Source organism: Cardiocondyla obscurior, linkage group LG07, assembly GCF_019399895.1.
Source record: "Cardiocondyla obscurior isolate alpha-2009 linkage group LG07, Cobs3.1, whole genome shotgun sequence".
NCBI classification, from domain to species: Eukaryota; Metazoa; Arthropoda; class Insecta; order Hymenoptera; family Formicidae; genus Cardiocondyla; species Cardiocondyla obscurior.
Genome location: NC_091870.1, coordinates 2,163,990 through 2,182,303, shown reverse-complemented (window position 1 = coordinate 2,182,303; position 18,314 = coordinate 2,163,990). Strand labels below are relative to the sequence as shown.

The following is an 18,314-nucleotide window of genomic DNA, read 5'->3' as shown; positions in this document are numbered from 1 at the left end:
ATTAGCTATCAGCTGATACGCGCGTTATTTCGCTGCACTTTACGATGTCTTACTGTGCTCTTGTACGTGCTTCTTTTACGGAAATTACATGACTGGATGTGACCGAATCCGTTACGTTCGTTCGATGTTCTTTGATGCAACGTGGAGCGCAGAGCAGATGAAGCAAAACTAACCGGCAATTCGAGACTTGCGCGCGACAAGATTACCAGCCTTCCCGAAGCGCCATTTAGCAGAGATGACGTAATTCGACGGAAAAAGAACGATGATTATCTCTTCGCGGTGCTCGGCTCGAGCCGATTTTCTCCAAGGTTATGTTCACCGTCAAAACGTGAAACGCGAATGCTGATTTCTCCCCGTTTCTCGTTGTTTATTCTCTACCGGTTTCGCTCGCATTACGTGGCGTGTCGCACCCATTTACGCGAATTGTTGCGTATTACACCTTGGACACGAGAATTTAACGCAAAAAGTTTCGAATGTGGCATTGGTGTTATTACATATATACGTACGTACACATGCACTCGCTGCTCTTGCTGTTTCTCGCGTAAAATGGACGTAAAGTAAGAGAGAAACAAAAAGGTTGTGTACAATATTAAATTTCGACGATAAATCGCTTTCTGAAAATTTCTAACCCATTAACTGACGTTCGCTTTATTTCAGGGATGATGCAAAAAAACTGAGTGCTGATGGAAGAGTGTTGTTTGAGCTCCATTCGTTAAGTTAATTAATTTAACTATTAAGCTATTAAATTATAGTGAGCCAGTAATCTTGTAAATATAAATCACAGATATTAATTAGAAAGAAAGAAGGAAACAAGCAGCAAAATGGTTTTTGAGTCAATTGTTGCTGAACTCCTTAACAAGGTGATAGGCGAATATATTGAAAATTTAGACTATACCCAGCTTAAAGTCAGCCTATGGGGAGGTAAGAATGCTCTAGACAAATTCATTGCAATAAGCAATAATTGATGATGTCTTTTATAATAAATTTCTTGTTTTTAGGTGATCTTGTATTAAATGATTTGTTAATAAAAGAGTCTGCATTGGATGTGCTGGACCTTCCAATTAGATTGGAATATGGTCGCTTAGGTATAAAAATTATTTTATTTATATAATTAAATTATATAAATAAAATAGGGAAATCCCATATTTTATAAAATGATATGGGATTTTCCTATTTGTTTCTATAAGCTTACTCTACTTATTACCCAAATTATTTTTGATTATTTAAATTACACAATATGATATGTACATAAAAAATAATAGAAACAACTGTTTTATAATAAGATTTTTACAGGAAAATTAATATTGAAGATTCCATTCAAAGATATGTGGAATGGCCAAATTGACGCGATAGTTGAGGAACTTTTTATATTAGTAGTGCCTACAAGTCAAGTTTCTTATAATGAAGAAAAAGAGACGAAAACGCAGTTGGAAACTAAACGAGCAGAGCTTGCAAGAGTGGAAAAAAAGAAACAATTAGCAGATATAAAATGTAACTAAACGTTTACGCTTTTTTGTTAATAAAAAAAAGTAAAACAAGCTTAAATTTTTATAAAATTAAAAATTATAGATTATGTATATGCGCGAACGTTTTTAATGCTCATATAATTTTTTTTTTTTATATATAGGTTTAATATAACATGTAAAATATAAAATACTTACAGCGCAAGAAAAACTGGATGATTCGATGGTTGAGAAATTGCTAGCTCGCATGATTAAGAACATTCATGTGGAAATCAAGAGGATTCACGTGCGGTACGAAGACCATGTCACTTTCAAAGAACATCCGTTTTCCGTTGGCTTTACCCTGAATTCTTTCGTCCTCGAGAGTTGTACAGATTCTTGGGAAACTACTGGCAATCTGAAAGACATGTATGCCATTCCGCAGATTTTCAAATTATGCGGTCTGGATGGATTGGCTGTTTACCTTAATACAAGCGTGGAGCAATATAGCAAAAGCTCGCAATCCTTGTACTCCAATCTTTTTTGTAGTGGCATTGCAACTATGGACAGTATTCCGACAGGCTACCAATATCTGTTGGGACCGATTAACGTCAAATCTAAACTCAGACTCAATCCCAAACCTGAATCTGACGGTAGCAACTATACAATTCCAAAGGTAATATAAAATTGTACACGATAATCATTTAATTTTGTAATTAAAAATTTTTTTATACTGTTTTTTTTTTTTATAGGTATGGCTGGATCTAGAGATGCAGAAATTACGAATTGGCTTAACAAAGCGTCAATATCAAACCTTAGTACGTTTGGGAGAGGGTCTAGATCAAGCACGAAAAGCTGGACCGTATAGGAAATACCGACCAAATTTGTCATCGTATCGCGGCCACTACAGGAAGTGGTGGCACTTTGCATATACCTGCGTTCTCGAGGAGACCGTGCGACGATGTCGTCGTAATTGGAACTGGAATCACATGAAACAGCATCGCGATACTTGTCGCGTCTACGCCGAGGCCTATCAGACGAAGTTAACAGCGAAAAAGTTGGCAAAAGAGATTGAGGAACGATTAACAGAATGTGAAAGCAAGTTGGATATTTTCAATCTAGTAATTATTCGACAACAGATTGAGATGGAAGTAGAGAGATTGGCAGCACGGGAAAAAAGCTTAAAGGCGAAACAAGGTTGGTTCGGTTTTCTGTGGTCCGGTTCGCAGGCTGAGGAGACGAAGGAACTTAATTCAGCTGCGGCTATTATGCGCAGGTTTGTTGAATATTTAAATAAGTCGAGGCTTAAAAAAATTGTTAATGTACGTAAAAGAAATTTCTAATTACAAGCATAATATAATTATTAAACTAATAATAATTTAGATTCGAGGAAGCGATGACACCGCAGGAGAAAGAGAAGCTCTATCGGGCAATCGATTATCAAGAGAATACCGCTCCTGCACATTATCCAGAGACGTATGAAATGATAGACACACGTTTTCTTCTGCATGGTTTGCAAATCTCTCTGCTGGACATGGATAAAGAGCACCCATGCGTCTTAGATTTGCAGCTACATGGCGTACGAGCAAATTTCAAGTCACGGCCGTCCGCGAACGCGATCTACGTGACTACCTCTATCAGCGACATGAAACTTTTGGGCGTGACACAGAATAATAACGTACCTTCGCTCTTTAATCGGGAACATTGTAGTTCTGATAGCGTACTGCTCTTTGTGTCCTACGAAAAAAATCCAATCGACAGGTTATGCGGCGATCGTGTAATAGTCAAGTCTCGATCCGTCGACATTATTTATGACGCACAAACCATTGTAGAACTAATCGATATGTTTAAGGTATATTTTTTTGTCTCATCACTAATGTGTTAATAGAAAAATTTCCGATTGCATTATTTTATGAATTTATCTAATTATAATTTTTTCGTGTTTATTATAAATTTTTTTAGGTACAAGATTCTTCGACGTTGAATCAATTACAAACAGCCGCTGCGGAACGATTGGAGGGCTTAAAAGAAATGTCTGCGCTCGGACTGGAATACGCTATACAAAAGCATTCAATATTGGACATACAAGTAGATATGCAGGCATCGAAACTTATCATACCGTATGGCGGTCTCTACGACGATTCAAAGGCGTTAATCGTCGTGAATTTAGGAAGTTTAAAAATGCATTCTCTTGAAAAGGAGAAAGGTGAGAACGATATGGCTGGCGCTAGTGTTAAACAACTCGTTAGCATGGGCAAAAGCGAAGAGGAAGTATTGCTACATCTGAGGGAGCACAGCTACGACAAATTCATTTTGAAGATAGTCAATTTTCAAGTAATAACACCTTTAATTTGCAATTTGTTAAATAGTTATATAAAACATGCTGTAACTATCTAAAAAATTACTTGTGCTATTTTATGTATATTTAATTTACAATATAAAAATAATTTATTTCCAGATGCTAGTCTCGCTGCCAAATGAAGAGTGGCGATCAGCTTTAACAAGTACCGAGACGAGTTCTCTAATATTGCTTCATCCAACTACGTTGGAAATTCAATTCCATAAATGTTTGGTGACGGACGATCCTTTGTTACCAAAGCTACGGCTTCTCGGTCACTTGCCATCAGTTGCTGTGAACGTAACGGATGTTCGGCTACTGCAAGCACTCTCAATTGCGCAAAGCATCTCTCTACCCGAAGAAAAAAAATCTACTGAGTTGCAGCGTATTTCTCTTTCCAAATCTGTTTCGCAGCTGTCGTTAAAAGAGCTTGGTACTACAATATCGAGCATTGCCGATAGAAGAAAACAACGTCAAGAAAGTGCGCCGATGAAGCAGACCACTGATTTGGAAATGAAATTCGAGATGAAAGAGTTTACGCTGTCGGTGTCTAGACAACGAGACGATGGCGCATCATTGGACTTTATCAGGTTTACGGCATATAATATTTAATTTAATTATATATACGTTAATGTTTAATTTAATTATATATACGTATATAATAAAATAATTTAATTTTGTGAAAATTTTCGATTACTTTTTTTTATTCTTTTGTTCGTTTTTCTTTCAGATTGCAAGTGTTACAACTAGAAGCGGAAATGTTGCAACGTACGTACGATCAAGAAGTGCAACTGCGGCTGGGCGGCGTGCAAATCCGACAGCTGTACGAAAATCAAGAAATTTTTATGGTCAATACGCCGATGTCGGCCGGCAAAGATGAGTATTTAATCGCCGTGCAATATGTCAACGTGAATAAGCGCTCGCCAGAGTTTACTACACGTCACGCCTCCGTTGTAAAATTACTTCGATTGGAATTTACCTCGCTGGACACTCTGCTACATCAAGAAGCACTCATTGAATTGCTGCGATTTAGCACATATATTCAAGATAAAATAAATTCGCTTGAAGGCGCTAAGAGCAATGAAATCGAGCGTGTTCGACCGACTCGATTAATTTCTATTCAGGAGGAGACTTCTGGTTTTCTCAAAGAACAATTGCAAAAACAAAGATTAAGACCTTCCGGACGACGCAAGAGGCAAACTGTTGAATGCATCGATCTAAAGGTGAATGCCAAAATCGGTTCGATTAATCTCAAGATTTCTAGCGACGCTCGAGATATTACTGCGCTCTACATTGAGGGTATCAGCGTCAATTTTCTCAGTAAATCTTCATACTCGCAAGTGAACGCTGATCTGGCTTCCATTAGCGTTAAAGATCTTAATCCTGCTTCCATGTATAAAGATATCGTGGCAGTCGAAGGTACGGAATCTTTGCAAATTCAAACGGTAATGTATAACATCGAACATTGGGAGATGGACAAGAATAACATGTCGGTACAGGTTACGATGGGCTGCCACCGCATTGTCTTTTTGAAGGCATTTGTTACAAGCGTGATGAATTTTCTAAATAATTTCCAAGCAGCGCAGAAAGCTATCAAAGAGGCATCGGCGGCTGCAGCGGAAGCCGCAAAAACAAACATAAAAGACGTTCAAGAAAGTGCTTCACGCATAGAATTAAGCGTTAGGATCAAGGCGCCTGTCATATTCGTGCCGATGAACTCGAAGAACGAGCACAGCTTGACGTTAGATATGGGCAATCTCGTGATACGTAATGTTTTCAAAAAACTGGATACGGTGAACGAGGAAACCGGTGAGTGTCCCGTAGTAGATGAAATGAAAATCGAACTGCAGAATTTAAAGCTATCTCGAGTGCGGCTGAATATGGAGAAATTTACCAGCGAGAACGAAGTACTGTTGCTAGAACCAGTAACATTTACGCTATTAATGAAGCGTAATTTATCTACTACTTGGTTCACTGCAATTCCGGATATCGATATGTCCGGCAGATTAAATAAAATCAATTTGTTGTTAAGTAAAGAGGATTATATAACGATTTTAAAAGTACTAGATCAGAATTTAAATGAGACATTCGAGGACTTGAAACCCGTGCAACAAGTGCAATCGCCCACCGTAAAATCTGAATGTAGTGGAGAGCTTGAGACTCAACCGATGCATAAATATGAAATTAATACATCACGAGAAACACCGTCGGATGTACAGGAACGACACGCTCATACATTCGTCAAATTTGAATTTATTATGGACAGCCTAGTGATCAATTTATTTACCGGCGGCTCTAAATTGCTGCAATCGCAGACGTCGCCACTGCATTTACCTGAGCATGGATTGGCGCGCTTCAGCTTGACGCACTTTGCCGTGAAAGGCCGCGTGTTCGCAGACGGTCTATTAGCTACATCAATTCTGCTAATGAATTGCACACTGGACGACATGCGTCAGAGCCGAGAAGGCTCACTAATACGAATTATGGAAAGGACCAGCAATGACGGCGGATTATCGGGACCGAGCGAGGATCATCTTGACAAGGAACACGCTAAGTATAATGCCAGAAGTATGCTGGACGTAACAGTACGCCAGAGCCTGAACGATACATTCGCCGACGTGCGAGTTTTTTCTTTCAGCATTATTGTATCTCTTGACTATCTAATGAAAATCAAAGATTTTTTTGACGTAGATACAGCGAACAAAGCAGCTATTACTTCCGCCTCGAAAAACGAGTCGATAATGCCAAAGAAAAAATTAGCGCCACAGCAGCCGCCTGTTACGACGCCTAAAATGTTAACTGTAAATCTCCATATAGAAAAGCCGGATATTATTCTACTGGAAGACATGGATGATATAAATTCAAATTGCATAATACTGAACACAGAATTGTTACTTAAAGTGCGCATTATAGGAGAGCATCAGGTAATCGCGGGTTCTATTAAAGATCTATCGCTATTGACGGGAGTGTACAATCCTGCGAAAAGGGCGGATTGGATCTATCAGGTATTGAAACCGTGCAGCATTAGCGTAGCCGGTTCTACGCCGGAAGGTAAAGGACTCCATTTAGAAGTTTGTTGCACGGATATTCATATATCTGTCTCACCAGGCGTAATAGAAATATTGAATAAAGTTATTCAAACGGTGACAAGAAAAGAAGAAGAGAATAAAGAAATCGTTAAACCGGAACCTAATTACGAAGGACTGTGGATCGTTACGCCCTTTGAAGAAAGTAATTATTGGTATTTAAAAACAGAAGTTGCAACGGAAGCACTCGAAGAGCTTATATATCCAAGTGACGAGATTGTGACGACGGCGGCCTACAAGCCTGAATTGGCAATCGTTTCAGCGCCAATAATTTTATTTACTCTGGAGGCGGGTGTCGGTAACAAAACTCTGCCCATGTTATTACTTCATGTGGGCTTTCAAAGCAACGTTAACGATTGGAGTACAAAATCTATGAGCATAGACTGCATAATGTCAGTAATCATGTCTTATTACAACAGTCGCCTCGCATTGTGGGAACCGCTGATCGAACCTATAGAAAATTCTGATAATGGTAAACGCGTCTCGACGCCATGGGAATTGAAAACAAAAATTCAATTCAACGATATAATGCTAGACTCAAGAGGTGCCAGTGTAGTGGTCAGTCCCGTCTCGGAAAGCGAACCCGAAGAACTACACCAGTCTACTAAAATGTCAATTGACGTTACGTCCTCTGATAATTTAGAGATAACTATGACGAAGACGTGTCTGGACGTTTTAAAACAACTCGGCCATTCGTTTTCCTCCGCTATAGAGGCAAGTCGAGAAAAGGGGCCTACCAGAAAAATAGCACCGTATGAGCTGAAGAACGAGACCGGCCTGGAGATAATACTCGATTTGGAACACAGTCTCTTCAAGGTAACATTATTAATATTGTAATTTGTCTGTTCAATTATTATTAAACTTGATTTTACGAATTAATATCAGTTGACAAAACGATAATTTTATTAATTTAAAAAAAACTATTATTGTACGAATTTTTTTTACGGCAGATTTTTGATGACGGGTCGAGAATAAGAGATTACAATGATTCGTATATGAAAGTGATCCTTGAAACTGGTGCATCAGTAGAACTCGCCCCAAAAACATCCAAGCTGGACGACACACGTCTTCTCGAGCAATTAAAAGTGGAGACTGTGAGGGATAGAGACGACAGTAAATTTTCTATATCTGTAAGTTAATATACAGACGGCAGAATCGCACAGTCGCACAATTTGTTGAATTTTAAATTACTCGAGAGAAGGAACAGATTACTAATTTATTATAAATTGCCATAATTAACGTAATTAACACGATGTTTTTAACAGTTTAAAGGTATTCAAAGCAAGCTAGCGATACCTGTGCTGAGAGCGGATAAGAGATTTTTCTCTTTAAAACATCGAAAGGAGGGCTCAGAGGAATGGGGTATTGTGTCAGATGTTATTGTAGAGGAAGGTAGCACGGTTGTTACGCTGAGAAGTATTCTTCAAGTAAGTTAAATGGTAGAGAAAAATTTAATAATTAATTAGATACTAGAAAAACCTATGCACGCGTTACGCGCGCGCTATTTTTTAAGAGGCGCCAATTACAAACAATTAAAAAAAATCATGCGACTTACCAATCTGCATGAGCTTCAGCGGAGTTGTAGAATTCTGCCGGTGCCTGTAACATAAAAAAGAAAATATTAATGTAGACATATCAGTTAAGTAATGAGATTATTAAAAAAATTTTTTTTTTTTTTTTAATCTATACTTACTTAAAAGTTGCTCCGCCGAAACATGATGCCCCCCGGGCCTGCTCCTCCTCTCAGTTCGGACGTCGTGACGAGTCCTCCTTCCGCGCACGAGTCACTCGCGAACGCGACCGTGATTTTATATTCGCGAAAATTGTTGATCACTTGCGCGCGTTATTTTTCGAAACCTGAAAAAGAAAATCCTGAAAACAAGTTACTGGCTTACCGATCTGCATGAGCGTCAGCGGAGTTGTAGATTTCTGCCGGTGGCTGAAACATAAAAAGAAATATATTAATGTAGACATGCTAGTTAGTTTATAGGTTTAACAAAAAAAAAGTAAAAGTTTTTTTTTAATTTAATTTAAAAAATTGATGTTTACCTATAAGTTGCTCCGCCGATGCATGATGCCTCCTGGTGGGCCTGCTCATCCTCTCAGATGGGACGTGACGAGCCATCCTTCCGCGCACTTGTAACTCGCGAACGCACTCCCGTAAAAAAAAAATATACGTGAAAAAACGTCCGCATACTTTTCGGCACTCCCGGAACGCCCGACAAACCGGCTGCGGTTCGTATATTCATTAATATCGGCGAGCGCTACAGCGGAGTTCCTCTTGATCTGTAACAAATAAATGACAAAATTATATGTAGATTTAGAACGTAATTCGGAATGTAATTCGGAAGGAAAGCTGATACTACTTACCCCTGGGTTGCTCCGCTGGGGCAGGATACCCTTCCTGGGCCTGCTCCTCCTCTCAGATGGAACGTGTCGAGTCATCCTTCCGCGCACTGGAAACTCGCGAACACCCCGACCGTGATTTTACAACCGCGAAAATTATCGATCACTTTTGCGCGTTCCTGTTCGGCACCCGCGTTTAGAAAAAACCGTCCGAATACTGTACGGAACTCCCGGAACGACCGACGAACCGGCTGCGGTTCGTATAATTAATAATATCGGCGGTGACGACACTTTCGTTGACAGCGGTGGATGCAGCTGCGTCGATCTGTAACAAAAAAGAAAAATATATTAATTTAATAAACGGCAATAATAAAATCAATTATTAGCCTTTCAGGCGTCACACCAATTTTTTTAAGATAGGATAATAATTAAATTTTTCTTTTGTACAGGTCCATAATCATTTCGCGCAGTCAATATCTGTTTATTATATGACGAAACGTGGAAATGAAGTGGAATGCGTCGGCACAGTGGCACCGGATGAGAAGCTAAATTTACCTTTAGATGCCGTGTATACTCCGACTAACATGTATTGGCTATTTTTCAGCATTGATGGGTACGTTTGCAATTTTTAACATTATTAAAAAAAAACCATGCGCGCACAATGTGATAGAATTTCAGCAAATAAATTAATGAGTAGATCAAATTTATTTTAGATATATGGTATCGGTTGAACCATTCATTTGGAAGGATCTGCAGAAAACTGTTTCCATGACGAAACTATTAAAATGCGAGCCGCGATCCAAGCAAGATACGACTGAACCATTTTATATTCAGGTGAATATTTCTTTTGTAGAAAATTAAATCCGTAATAAAAAATTGTAATAATATATTTGATGTCTAAATGCAGATCGATTTTATTGAGTCAATTAATTAGCGAATTAATTAAAAATTATATTATTAATTTAATGTTATAAAGTACAAAATAATCCGTTTGTACAGGCTGTAGGAGAAATCGAGCAGGTGTATTTCGAAAATACCACTCGTCATACTATGGCTAGTACCATTTACAACGTACATCTTTATCCGTCTGTATATCTGAAAAATTTCCTACCGATCGACATCATAATCCGCTTACCTGGTTCTGCTCAGGAGAACTTACTCGAAGCAAGTGCTTCCTTGCAACTTCCTACGATTGATCCAGCCAAATCAAATATAATAATTAAGGTAAAGTAAACATTTATTTTGATAAGAAATATATGTAAAATAAAATTATTGCATTTTTTTTTACTTAATATAAACCATGTACGTTGCAGTTACCAAATTATCTCGAGAAAGATTGGTCGTGTAAAGGAGAGATTGTCTCAAACCCACCGGAGTTCGCGGTCTGGTCGTTCGAGTCTTTCGACAGCGCGCAGAAAGTAATCCTGGACCTCGGAATGCACACATCTTACAAGCACAGTTCGATCGTCATGGCGTTATATTGTCCCTTCTGGATGCTGAACAAGACGGGTTTAATGCTGTCCTATAGAGTATGTTTTCAGCGATAATTTCGCAAGTATTTTAGTACCTTTGCCTGTACATTTGGCTATTTAATATGAATATATTTTATCTGTCAAAAAAGTTTTACTAAAACTCTTAAAAAATTTCAAATTTTAACTAAAATTACATTTACATTTAGAGTTGCCTTTTCGTTCCACTTCAACATTGTGAAAATTCTTTTTCCGATATGCACTCTATGCATGTACGATATAATTCTCACCCCTTCTTTTGCATTCGCATTTTCTTCATTATTGTAACGCAGCGTTAACTAGCACAATGCACCTTGCTTGATTAGAACCCTGTATTCAACATACTGCATTATTTTACAGAAATCAAGTAAGGGTGGCAAAGAGCAATCGAGTCCGATCAAGGTAGAAATTTCTTGTTATCGTGTCGCATTACCGTGCTTCTTACAAATAGTCATCTTGTAGTATTATCAAAAATAGCTATCAGATTTTGCACAATTTCATACATAATTGTATTCGATTGTTAAAAATAATTATATTTTATAGTCGTGAATTATCAACTTCATTAAGTTGTCAAATTTTTTTATCGGTTAGGCATCGACATTTATCGCTATATTTGTGCATACAAACGTCTTTCAGAAGTTCGTTTCCGCTATGAAACCCCATCGGCAACGCGCACACTACAGGAAGAGGAAAACGCGTGCGGTGACGCATCGTTTTATTTTAATAATTTGCTGCCCTCATATTTGTGTTCGCAAGATTGCTAATTATTGTGAATTAACAATTATCTAATATATTCCGTGTTGTCGGAACTAAACACTGCAAATTATGTTAAATTATCATTGTTAGTCCCAGATTTTTAATAACTACATTTCATTGAACATAAATCGCACTTACATATTAACGTCAGCTACATCATGCACGTGTGGTTGTGCTTCATAACGTATGCTAATTTAATCTTCTTTTAGATCAACCTCCTGTTTTCCCCTTTTCTGTCGATCTTGTCTTATTTAATTTGTAATTATGTTTTGTGAACTGCTGTGTTTTTAATTTTTCGAATAGCAAATCTATCGATTCTCGAATGCCTCAGGATTTCTTTGGTTTTTTTGTTAGACGTAAAACGTCCTAATAGTAACTCAAAAGCGGCATTGTTATACAAAGTTTGTATAACAAACTAATATTACGGAAATGTTTATTATTTGTTTTTATTAATTCTGCATGGTATACGAAATATATTCTGACAAGATTAACAATAATTAATTTATATTAATTATTTATTTCAGACAACGGATGATTATTTAAACGTATTGTACCACCCGGAACATTTCAAAGGACCTATTCTATTCTCATTTCGCTCCAAAGCTTTCTTCGGCAAGAAGAAGGCTATGATCAGAGTAGAGGACGGAGACTGGTCCGACAAATTCTCCATTGACGTTGCAGGGAGCGAGGGTGTAGTAGCCTGCAAATATAATGGAATGATATATCAGGTTTTTATATTAATTATTTTTATGTATCGAGTATAAGAAAAAAAATTACATAAGTATTAATTTTGTTTAATAAAATAAAAAGAAACAAAAGTAAAAAAAAATAATTTTTCTCGTTACAGATCGGAGTACACAATCAATTGACATATAACTCGTTGACCAAGCAGATTACGTTTACGCCTTACTATATACTTATCAACAATGCAGATTTTCTCATAGAATGTCAGGAGGGCGACCGACCGGCTGATCCGGTGGTCAAAGTACGTTATAAGATATAAATAATTTGATTACTATTGTTGAGATAGTGAAACTTACGTTTGCGTTACAATGTTACTGTTTTATGTCAAGGTACCTCCTGGTGAATGCGCAGCGTTGTGGCCTAAATCTGAGCACGAGAATAAGACTTTGAAGGCCAAAGTCGCAGGCCAACCTGAAAAAACCGCGGCGTTTATTTATACCGATAGCCACACGACTTTGTTGAAATTGGACAATAAGGTAATTAAGCATAGTAATAATTATATTACATAGAACTTATTTATAAATTAATAACATAATTATAATAAATAATCAAGCTCTTACATTAAAAAAAAAAATTATTTACTTCATAGTATGGAGGGATCAATGTAGATGTTCAAATTAATGAGGGCGGTGTCTACATTTCTATGTCAGGCTACAGTCCAGGAAACGCTCCAGCTTTGATTGTTAACCATACGTCATACACTATTAATCTGTGGGAAAAAGGTTCAATTAATGTTAGGTATGTGGAAAACGTGATTTTTTAAGTTTAATTCCGGAGTGCGATAATTCCGGTTATTCTTATTTATTGTGTATTACCTATTAATAGGTCCGTGCAGTCTTATAACAGAATGTTTTATACTTGGGAAAATCCGGCGGGTCCACGAAGATTGGTTTGGGAGGATAACAATGGCAAGGAAATTGAAGATAATCTGCGCAAGGTAAACAGGAAAAGATAACGACAAACAATGACGGAATCGTTCGTAAAATCAAAAAATGCAAGCAAACACGATGTAACATTTTCATTTTTTTTTTTTAGGATAATCTTGGTACTTTTCAATTACCGGATATAGACGAGAAACTGTTTTATGTCTCGTTCTTGGACGGTACTCAACGTGTACTGCTGTTCACTACAAGTCTAAAGATCGCCGAGGATTGTCAGCTGGCTGGTGACTTGGAAGTAATAGATCAAGAAATCACGCTGAATATCCATGGCATTGGATTCTCTCTCGTCAACAACATTACCAAGTCTGAATTACTGTACATGTGTATCGCCAGGTGAGAGTCTGAAACATAACATATAAATTTTGTTAATTATAAATGTCATAATATAATTCTATTTATACATATACATTCGACCGAGCGCTCCATATATAATTAAAGTTCAGTCGATAACTGCTACCATGCATTATAATTCATACATTATAATTTATACATTAATTAAAAAATAATTATATTCTTTATAAATATATTACGTGTAAAATTAAAATACGATTTTATTATAATAGCTCTGGAATTATATGGGAAACGCGTAAATGCCTTGGTGGCCGATGGCGAGCGTTAAATGCCAAGGAAGTCAACGCCATCGAGGAAGGATATCAACGATATATTAGAGAATTACAAATTGGCAAAGATGCAGACTATCGAATGATGTTAGAACCGAAATTAATGGTAAAACAAACGAGTTCTTAGTCCGGTTCAAATTTTCTAATACTTGGATCTAATTTATTATTTTTTACTCCAAGGTGGATTATTTGAATATGGAGATGCTGAGACCGCATCGTAGATATATGCGACGTACATTTCAAACTGGACTTTGGCTGCAGTATCGAACTTCAGCGCATCAAGTACAACTACATGCAAAAATTAACAGGCTTCAAATCGACAATCAGTTGTCGGAGTGCGTCTTCCCTGTTATATTAGCTCCAGTGCCACCACCAAAGAGCGTCACGCAGAGTACAGGTATTAATTATTATTTGCACAGCGTAAGAATTATTTCTTTCATTATTATTTTTTCCTCCCTTTTTTTCTCCCTCTCCTTCTCTTCGATGCGCGCACAATAAGCATTATGAAAATTTTATACAATTTTTTAAGAACTTGTTTCTAATCTCTTTTATTTCATGCTTCTTTAGTGACGAAGCCTTTCGCGGAGCTAAGTATGGTCAAGCGTTTATTGGAATACAGCACTGTTCAACAATTTCGATATTTTAAGGTTCTTATACAAGAGTTTCATATCAAGGTGGACATCGTCTTTATAAATGCAATAATGGGTCTATTCGAGACGAACGAAGTCAACGATGCCGAAGAGGTGAAGAAAATATTGAAATTTATTTAAATCGATTTTAAGATATATTATAAGTTACATAATTTTGTTTATTGTTCCAGAGTGCTTTATTCCGCACAGATATGAAACTTGTTAACGAACCATTAATGTATCACGTTAGTCTGATCACCACGGCCGAGCAGAAGAACTTTTTTGATCTACTGCACTTCTCACCTCTCAAAGTGTGTAGCTTTTCACTCTTGAATATGTATTAAGTACAAATATTTTACAGCAATTATCTAATTTAACAATTTATCTTTTTCCTTGTCTGTTCATTCAGATACACATTAGTTTTTCAATGACTGGAAGCGGAGGAGGACCCTCGGCATTACCACAAGTACTTAATGTATTATTACAAGGAATCGGTGTAACGCTGACGGACATTAATGACATAGTATTTAAGTAAGATTTATAATTCGATACATTTAGAAATATTTTTTAAGAAATTACTGACGTTTACTTGAATTTTTTTAAAGATCAAATCTCTACAATTTTTTAGTCTTACCGTACAGATTTTCTAAAATGATAAGACTAAGCTCTTGATTGATACAGATTGGCGTACTTTGAGAGAAACTACGTGTTTATGACACACAAGCAACTTATCTCCGAGGCGACCACTCATTACGCGGGTCAAGCGATCAAACAGGCATACGTACTCGTGTTGGGACTCGATGTAATTGGTAATCCATACGGGCTTGTGGTCGGGACCATGAAAGGCATCGAGGACTTGTTCTACGAACCTTTCCAAGGAGCCATACAGGGTCCAGGAGAATTCGCGGAGGGCCTGTTTCTCGGGGTGCGCAGCATGTTAGGCCATACCGTTGGCGGAATGGCTGGTGCTGTGTCAAAGATCACAGGAGCGATGGGTACGTACACTCGCCGTTAGAAATGGCATTCATGGTGTTACGACGGCGGCTAGCGTACGCGATCTTGACGCGACGTGCATCGAATCTCACGAAGCGCGCGCGTAGACGTGTCGCGGAGCACCGGTCACAGACGACTGAGAGGGAACGCCAGCCGCCGTCGCCGCTCGTTGCAGCAAATGCTATATCTGTTTTTTAATGTACGTCGTAATCGACGAGCCTTTTAAATAATACTGGAAGAATCGTGCCCGCGTTACGCGTATTGTCGATTCACTTACATTTGTATCTTTCGGCTGAGTTATTTTTCATTCTTCCGTCCTTATGCACGACAAAATTGGCTTTATTACATATTCTCTTTTATAGGTAAGGGTATAGCTGCTTTAACTTTCGACAAAGATTATCAACGAAAGAGACAAGAACAACTCAACAAGCAGCCCGCTAATTTACAAGAAGGTCTCGCACGAAGCGGAAAAGGTTTAGTCATGGTAAGCGGTCGCGCGTTTTAATTTTCGCGATTCGATACGTTCACGAATTGATCTCTCTCTCTTTTTTAATAGGGTGTTGTCGATGGTGTAACGGGTGTAGTAATGAAACCTTTGTCAGGCGCAAAGGAGGAAGGGGTAGAAGGATTTTTCAAAGGATTCGGAAAAGGTGTTGTTGGACTTGTTACGCGACCCACGGCTGGTGTCATCGACTTTGCAAGTGGTTCCTTCGGAGCTGTCAAACGGTGTGTTATCTTAATTATGCCAAAATAATCTCTGAAAATTAAAATATTTGTAATTAAACTGTTTATTTTACAAATCAATTTTAACTTATATAAAATAGAAGCAATTTTCACATAACACGAAAATTATTTATTTTAGAGCTACCGAGCTGAGTGAAGAAGCAAAGAGAGTACGATCGCCTAGATTTTTGCAACCAGATAGTTTGGTCAGGCCGTATATAAAGGACGAAGCCGAAGGAAATAAAATATTAATGGTAAAAAAATTCTATATTCTTAATAATTTTTTATCAATTCTATTTCAGGTAGATATTTCAGTTTTTAGCAGAGGCGTTATTAAATTAAATTTATATAATTTAATTTTAATTTACTTTTTACAAGAAAGTTTATATCTAACTTACATGTGATTTTTTTTTCCTTAGGAGTTGGAAAAAGGGAAATATGCGCACACGGACGTTTATGTCTACCATGTATTCATCAATAAAGACGTTTTATTACTTACTGACAAAAGATTATCGTATCTCGAACGAAACGATTTGTTTGGCGGTTGGCGGGTTAGTATTTGTCAGATTAATCAATAATCTTTACCGGAAATAAAAGATTAGCGTGATATGATTTATGCTTTTACCTTATTCTTTTTTTTTTCTTTTAGGTTGACTGGAGTCACACTTGGAACGAATTGAGCGAGTCTGTAAGAGTCGTAGACAAAGGTGTACAAATTTTTATTAAGGACGTTAATAAGAGGAAAAAACTTGGTGGTCTGTTCGGCAGTGCAGATCAGTCAAAAATACTTTTAATAGCGGATTATAATATTAAACAGGTATGTATTTCTAGCTAATCGTATAATTTCGTAAAAGTATTTACTATGAAACATTATTTTGTCCATTATACTTTATGCCTATATCTTTAAGTCTTATAATTTATTCTCTTTTTCATAGTTGCTGCGTGATAAAATTCAGGAACAGATTAATCAATCCAGAGTGTAATGCAATATGACGCGCAAACGTAAGAAAACGCGTTTGAGTGTGTTCTAGCTGTAAAAGAGAAGGCAAAAGAGAGAGTGGGCTTGTTTAGTTTTAAAACGCTGTGCGAGCGAATTTTTTTTGTAATTTATATGTACACCAAAAAGCAGATATGGCATTTTTTGTGACGACAGCGGTTAGCGTACACAACCCTAGGCGGTAAAAGGCAAAGGATGAGAGAACGGAAAGAAATCAGTCATCGGCAATCCGGCCGGCGCGGTATATACATGCGGTACTACATGTGAAACTCGACGCACACGACGCTAAAGTCACGTTCGCTAGCTGCCGTCGATTGTTATATCTGCTTTTCAGCGTATATTTTTACAGACACTTTTTATAAGACTGATGGCGGATAATCGCAAGAATTGGATAAAAAAACTAATATACTACGAAACCATGAAAGAATTGTACGCGATTTTACACATCACTTTCTTGTAGTCGTTCAGAGCTGTTTTATTATCGATATCATTACAGCCTAACGAGAGCTCATCAATCAAATGATGTATGTTATTTAACAGAACAATGGTACGCTTAATTTTGTTTTTTTTTAGTAATGGCACCAAGTGAAAATATTAAAGAAAATTTGTTATGAAATGCAAACGGCATAACAATTAAATTAACATTGTTAAGATGTAATAAATTTTATTATAAAGTTTAACACCATAATAATTGTGCATTAATAACATTTTTACCTCATTCTATCTTTCTTCTAACAACGATAAATATTTAGAATTGTAGCTGTAATTATTTAAATTATATAATAATTAACGTAATGAATCTTCGTAATCATTTATTATTCTGGCTTGACTTGTTATATGTGTATGAGTGTGTGTTTATTACGTATTAAATTAATTTTATTGTATATCTATGTTGCGATATTTAATAAAATACAATTATTTTTTATATATAACGTTTTTACTATTCTTCCGTGGTAGACCAACACCCTCGGTTTCTTTAAATATAATTTAAATATTTTATATATATAAATTCAATTAGATCTTTTGTAAAATAAGAATGGTACCCCATACTGATATTCAATTGTATTATCTATGTGTCGTCGCTTGTTAATCGTAACCGCGGTTGATAGTTGATAGTTGCGAGATTGCGATTGATATATCTGAACACCTTCAAGTATTGTTAGGTACCTGAAATGTAGAATAAAAGGTGCG

At 37.0% G+C, this 18,314-nt stretch overlaps 1 protein-coding gene across 3 annotated transcripts; it reads left to right on the top strand.

Moving 5' to 3' along the window:
- Positions 1-287: 287 nt before the first annotated feature.
- On the top strand, positions 288-18,055 carry Vps13 (vacuolar protein sorting 13C). Of its 3 annotated transcripts, XM_070659810.1 has the most exons (36): positions 288-576; positions 658-921; positions 999-1,085; positions 1,294-1,491; positions 1,664-2,118; positions 2,195-2,718; positions 2,826-3,294; positions 3,405-3,776; positions 3,901-4,370; positions 4,511-7,682; positions 7,817-7,996; positions 8,132-8,293; positions 9,662-9,825; positions 9,926-10,046; positions 10,212-10,436; positions 10,526-10,741; positions 11,081-11,122; positions 11,357-11,422; positions 12,001-12,204; positions 12,324-12,461; positions 12,550-12,696; positions 12,810-12,958; positions 13,046-13,157; positions 13,256-13,494; positions 13,725-13,887; positions 13,962-14,178; positions 14,349-14,524; positions 14,602-14,721; positions 14,820-14,941; positions 15,092-15,405; positions 15,766-15,887; positions 15,960-16,129; positions 16,266-16,380; positions 16,546-16,677; positions 16,776-16,943; positions 17,062-18,055. In XM_070659810.1, the coding sequence occupies exons 2-36, from the start codon at positions 822-824 to the stop codon at positions 17,107-17,109; spliced, it is 9,879 nt and encodes a 3,292-aa protein (XP_070515911.1). In that variant the 5' UTR covers positions 288-576; positions 658-821; the 3' UTR covers positions 17,110-18,055. The 3 variants fall into 3 exon arrangements, with proteins under 3 accessions (XP_070515911.1, XP_070515912.1, XP_070515914.1); XM_070659811.1 differs by lacking the exon at positions 11,357-11,422; XM_070659813.1 differs by lacking the exons at positions 11,081-11,122; positions 11,357-11,422.
- Positions 18,056-18,314: the final 259 nt, after the last annotated feature.

Bases quoted from the DNA above. Each gene is read 5' to 3' on its own strand.
- Vps13 (XM_070659810.1), top strand. From the start codon at position 822: ATGGTTTTTGAGTCAATTGTTGCTGAACTCCTTAACAAGGTGATAGGC. The intron at 14,722-14,819 runs GTGTGTAGCTTT...CTGTTCATTCAG, and splicing joins TGCACTTCTCACCTCTCAAA to ATACACATTAGTTTTTCAAT. The intron at 15,888-15,959 runs GTAAGCGGTCGC...CTTTTTTAATAG, and splicing joins GCGGAAAAGGTTTAGTCATG to GGTGTTGTCGATGGTGTAAC.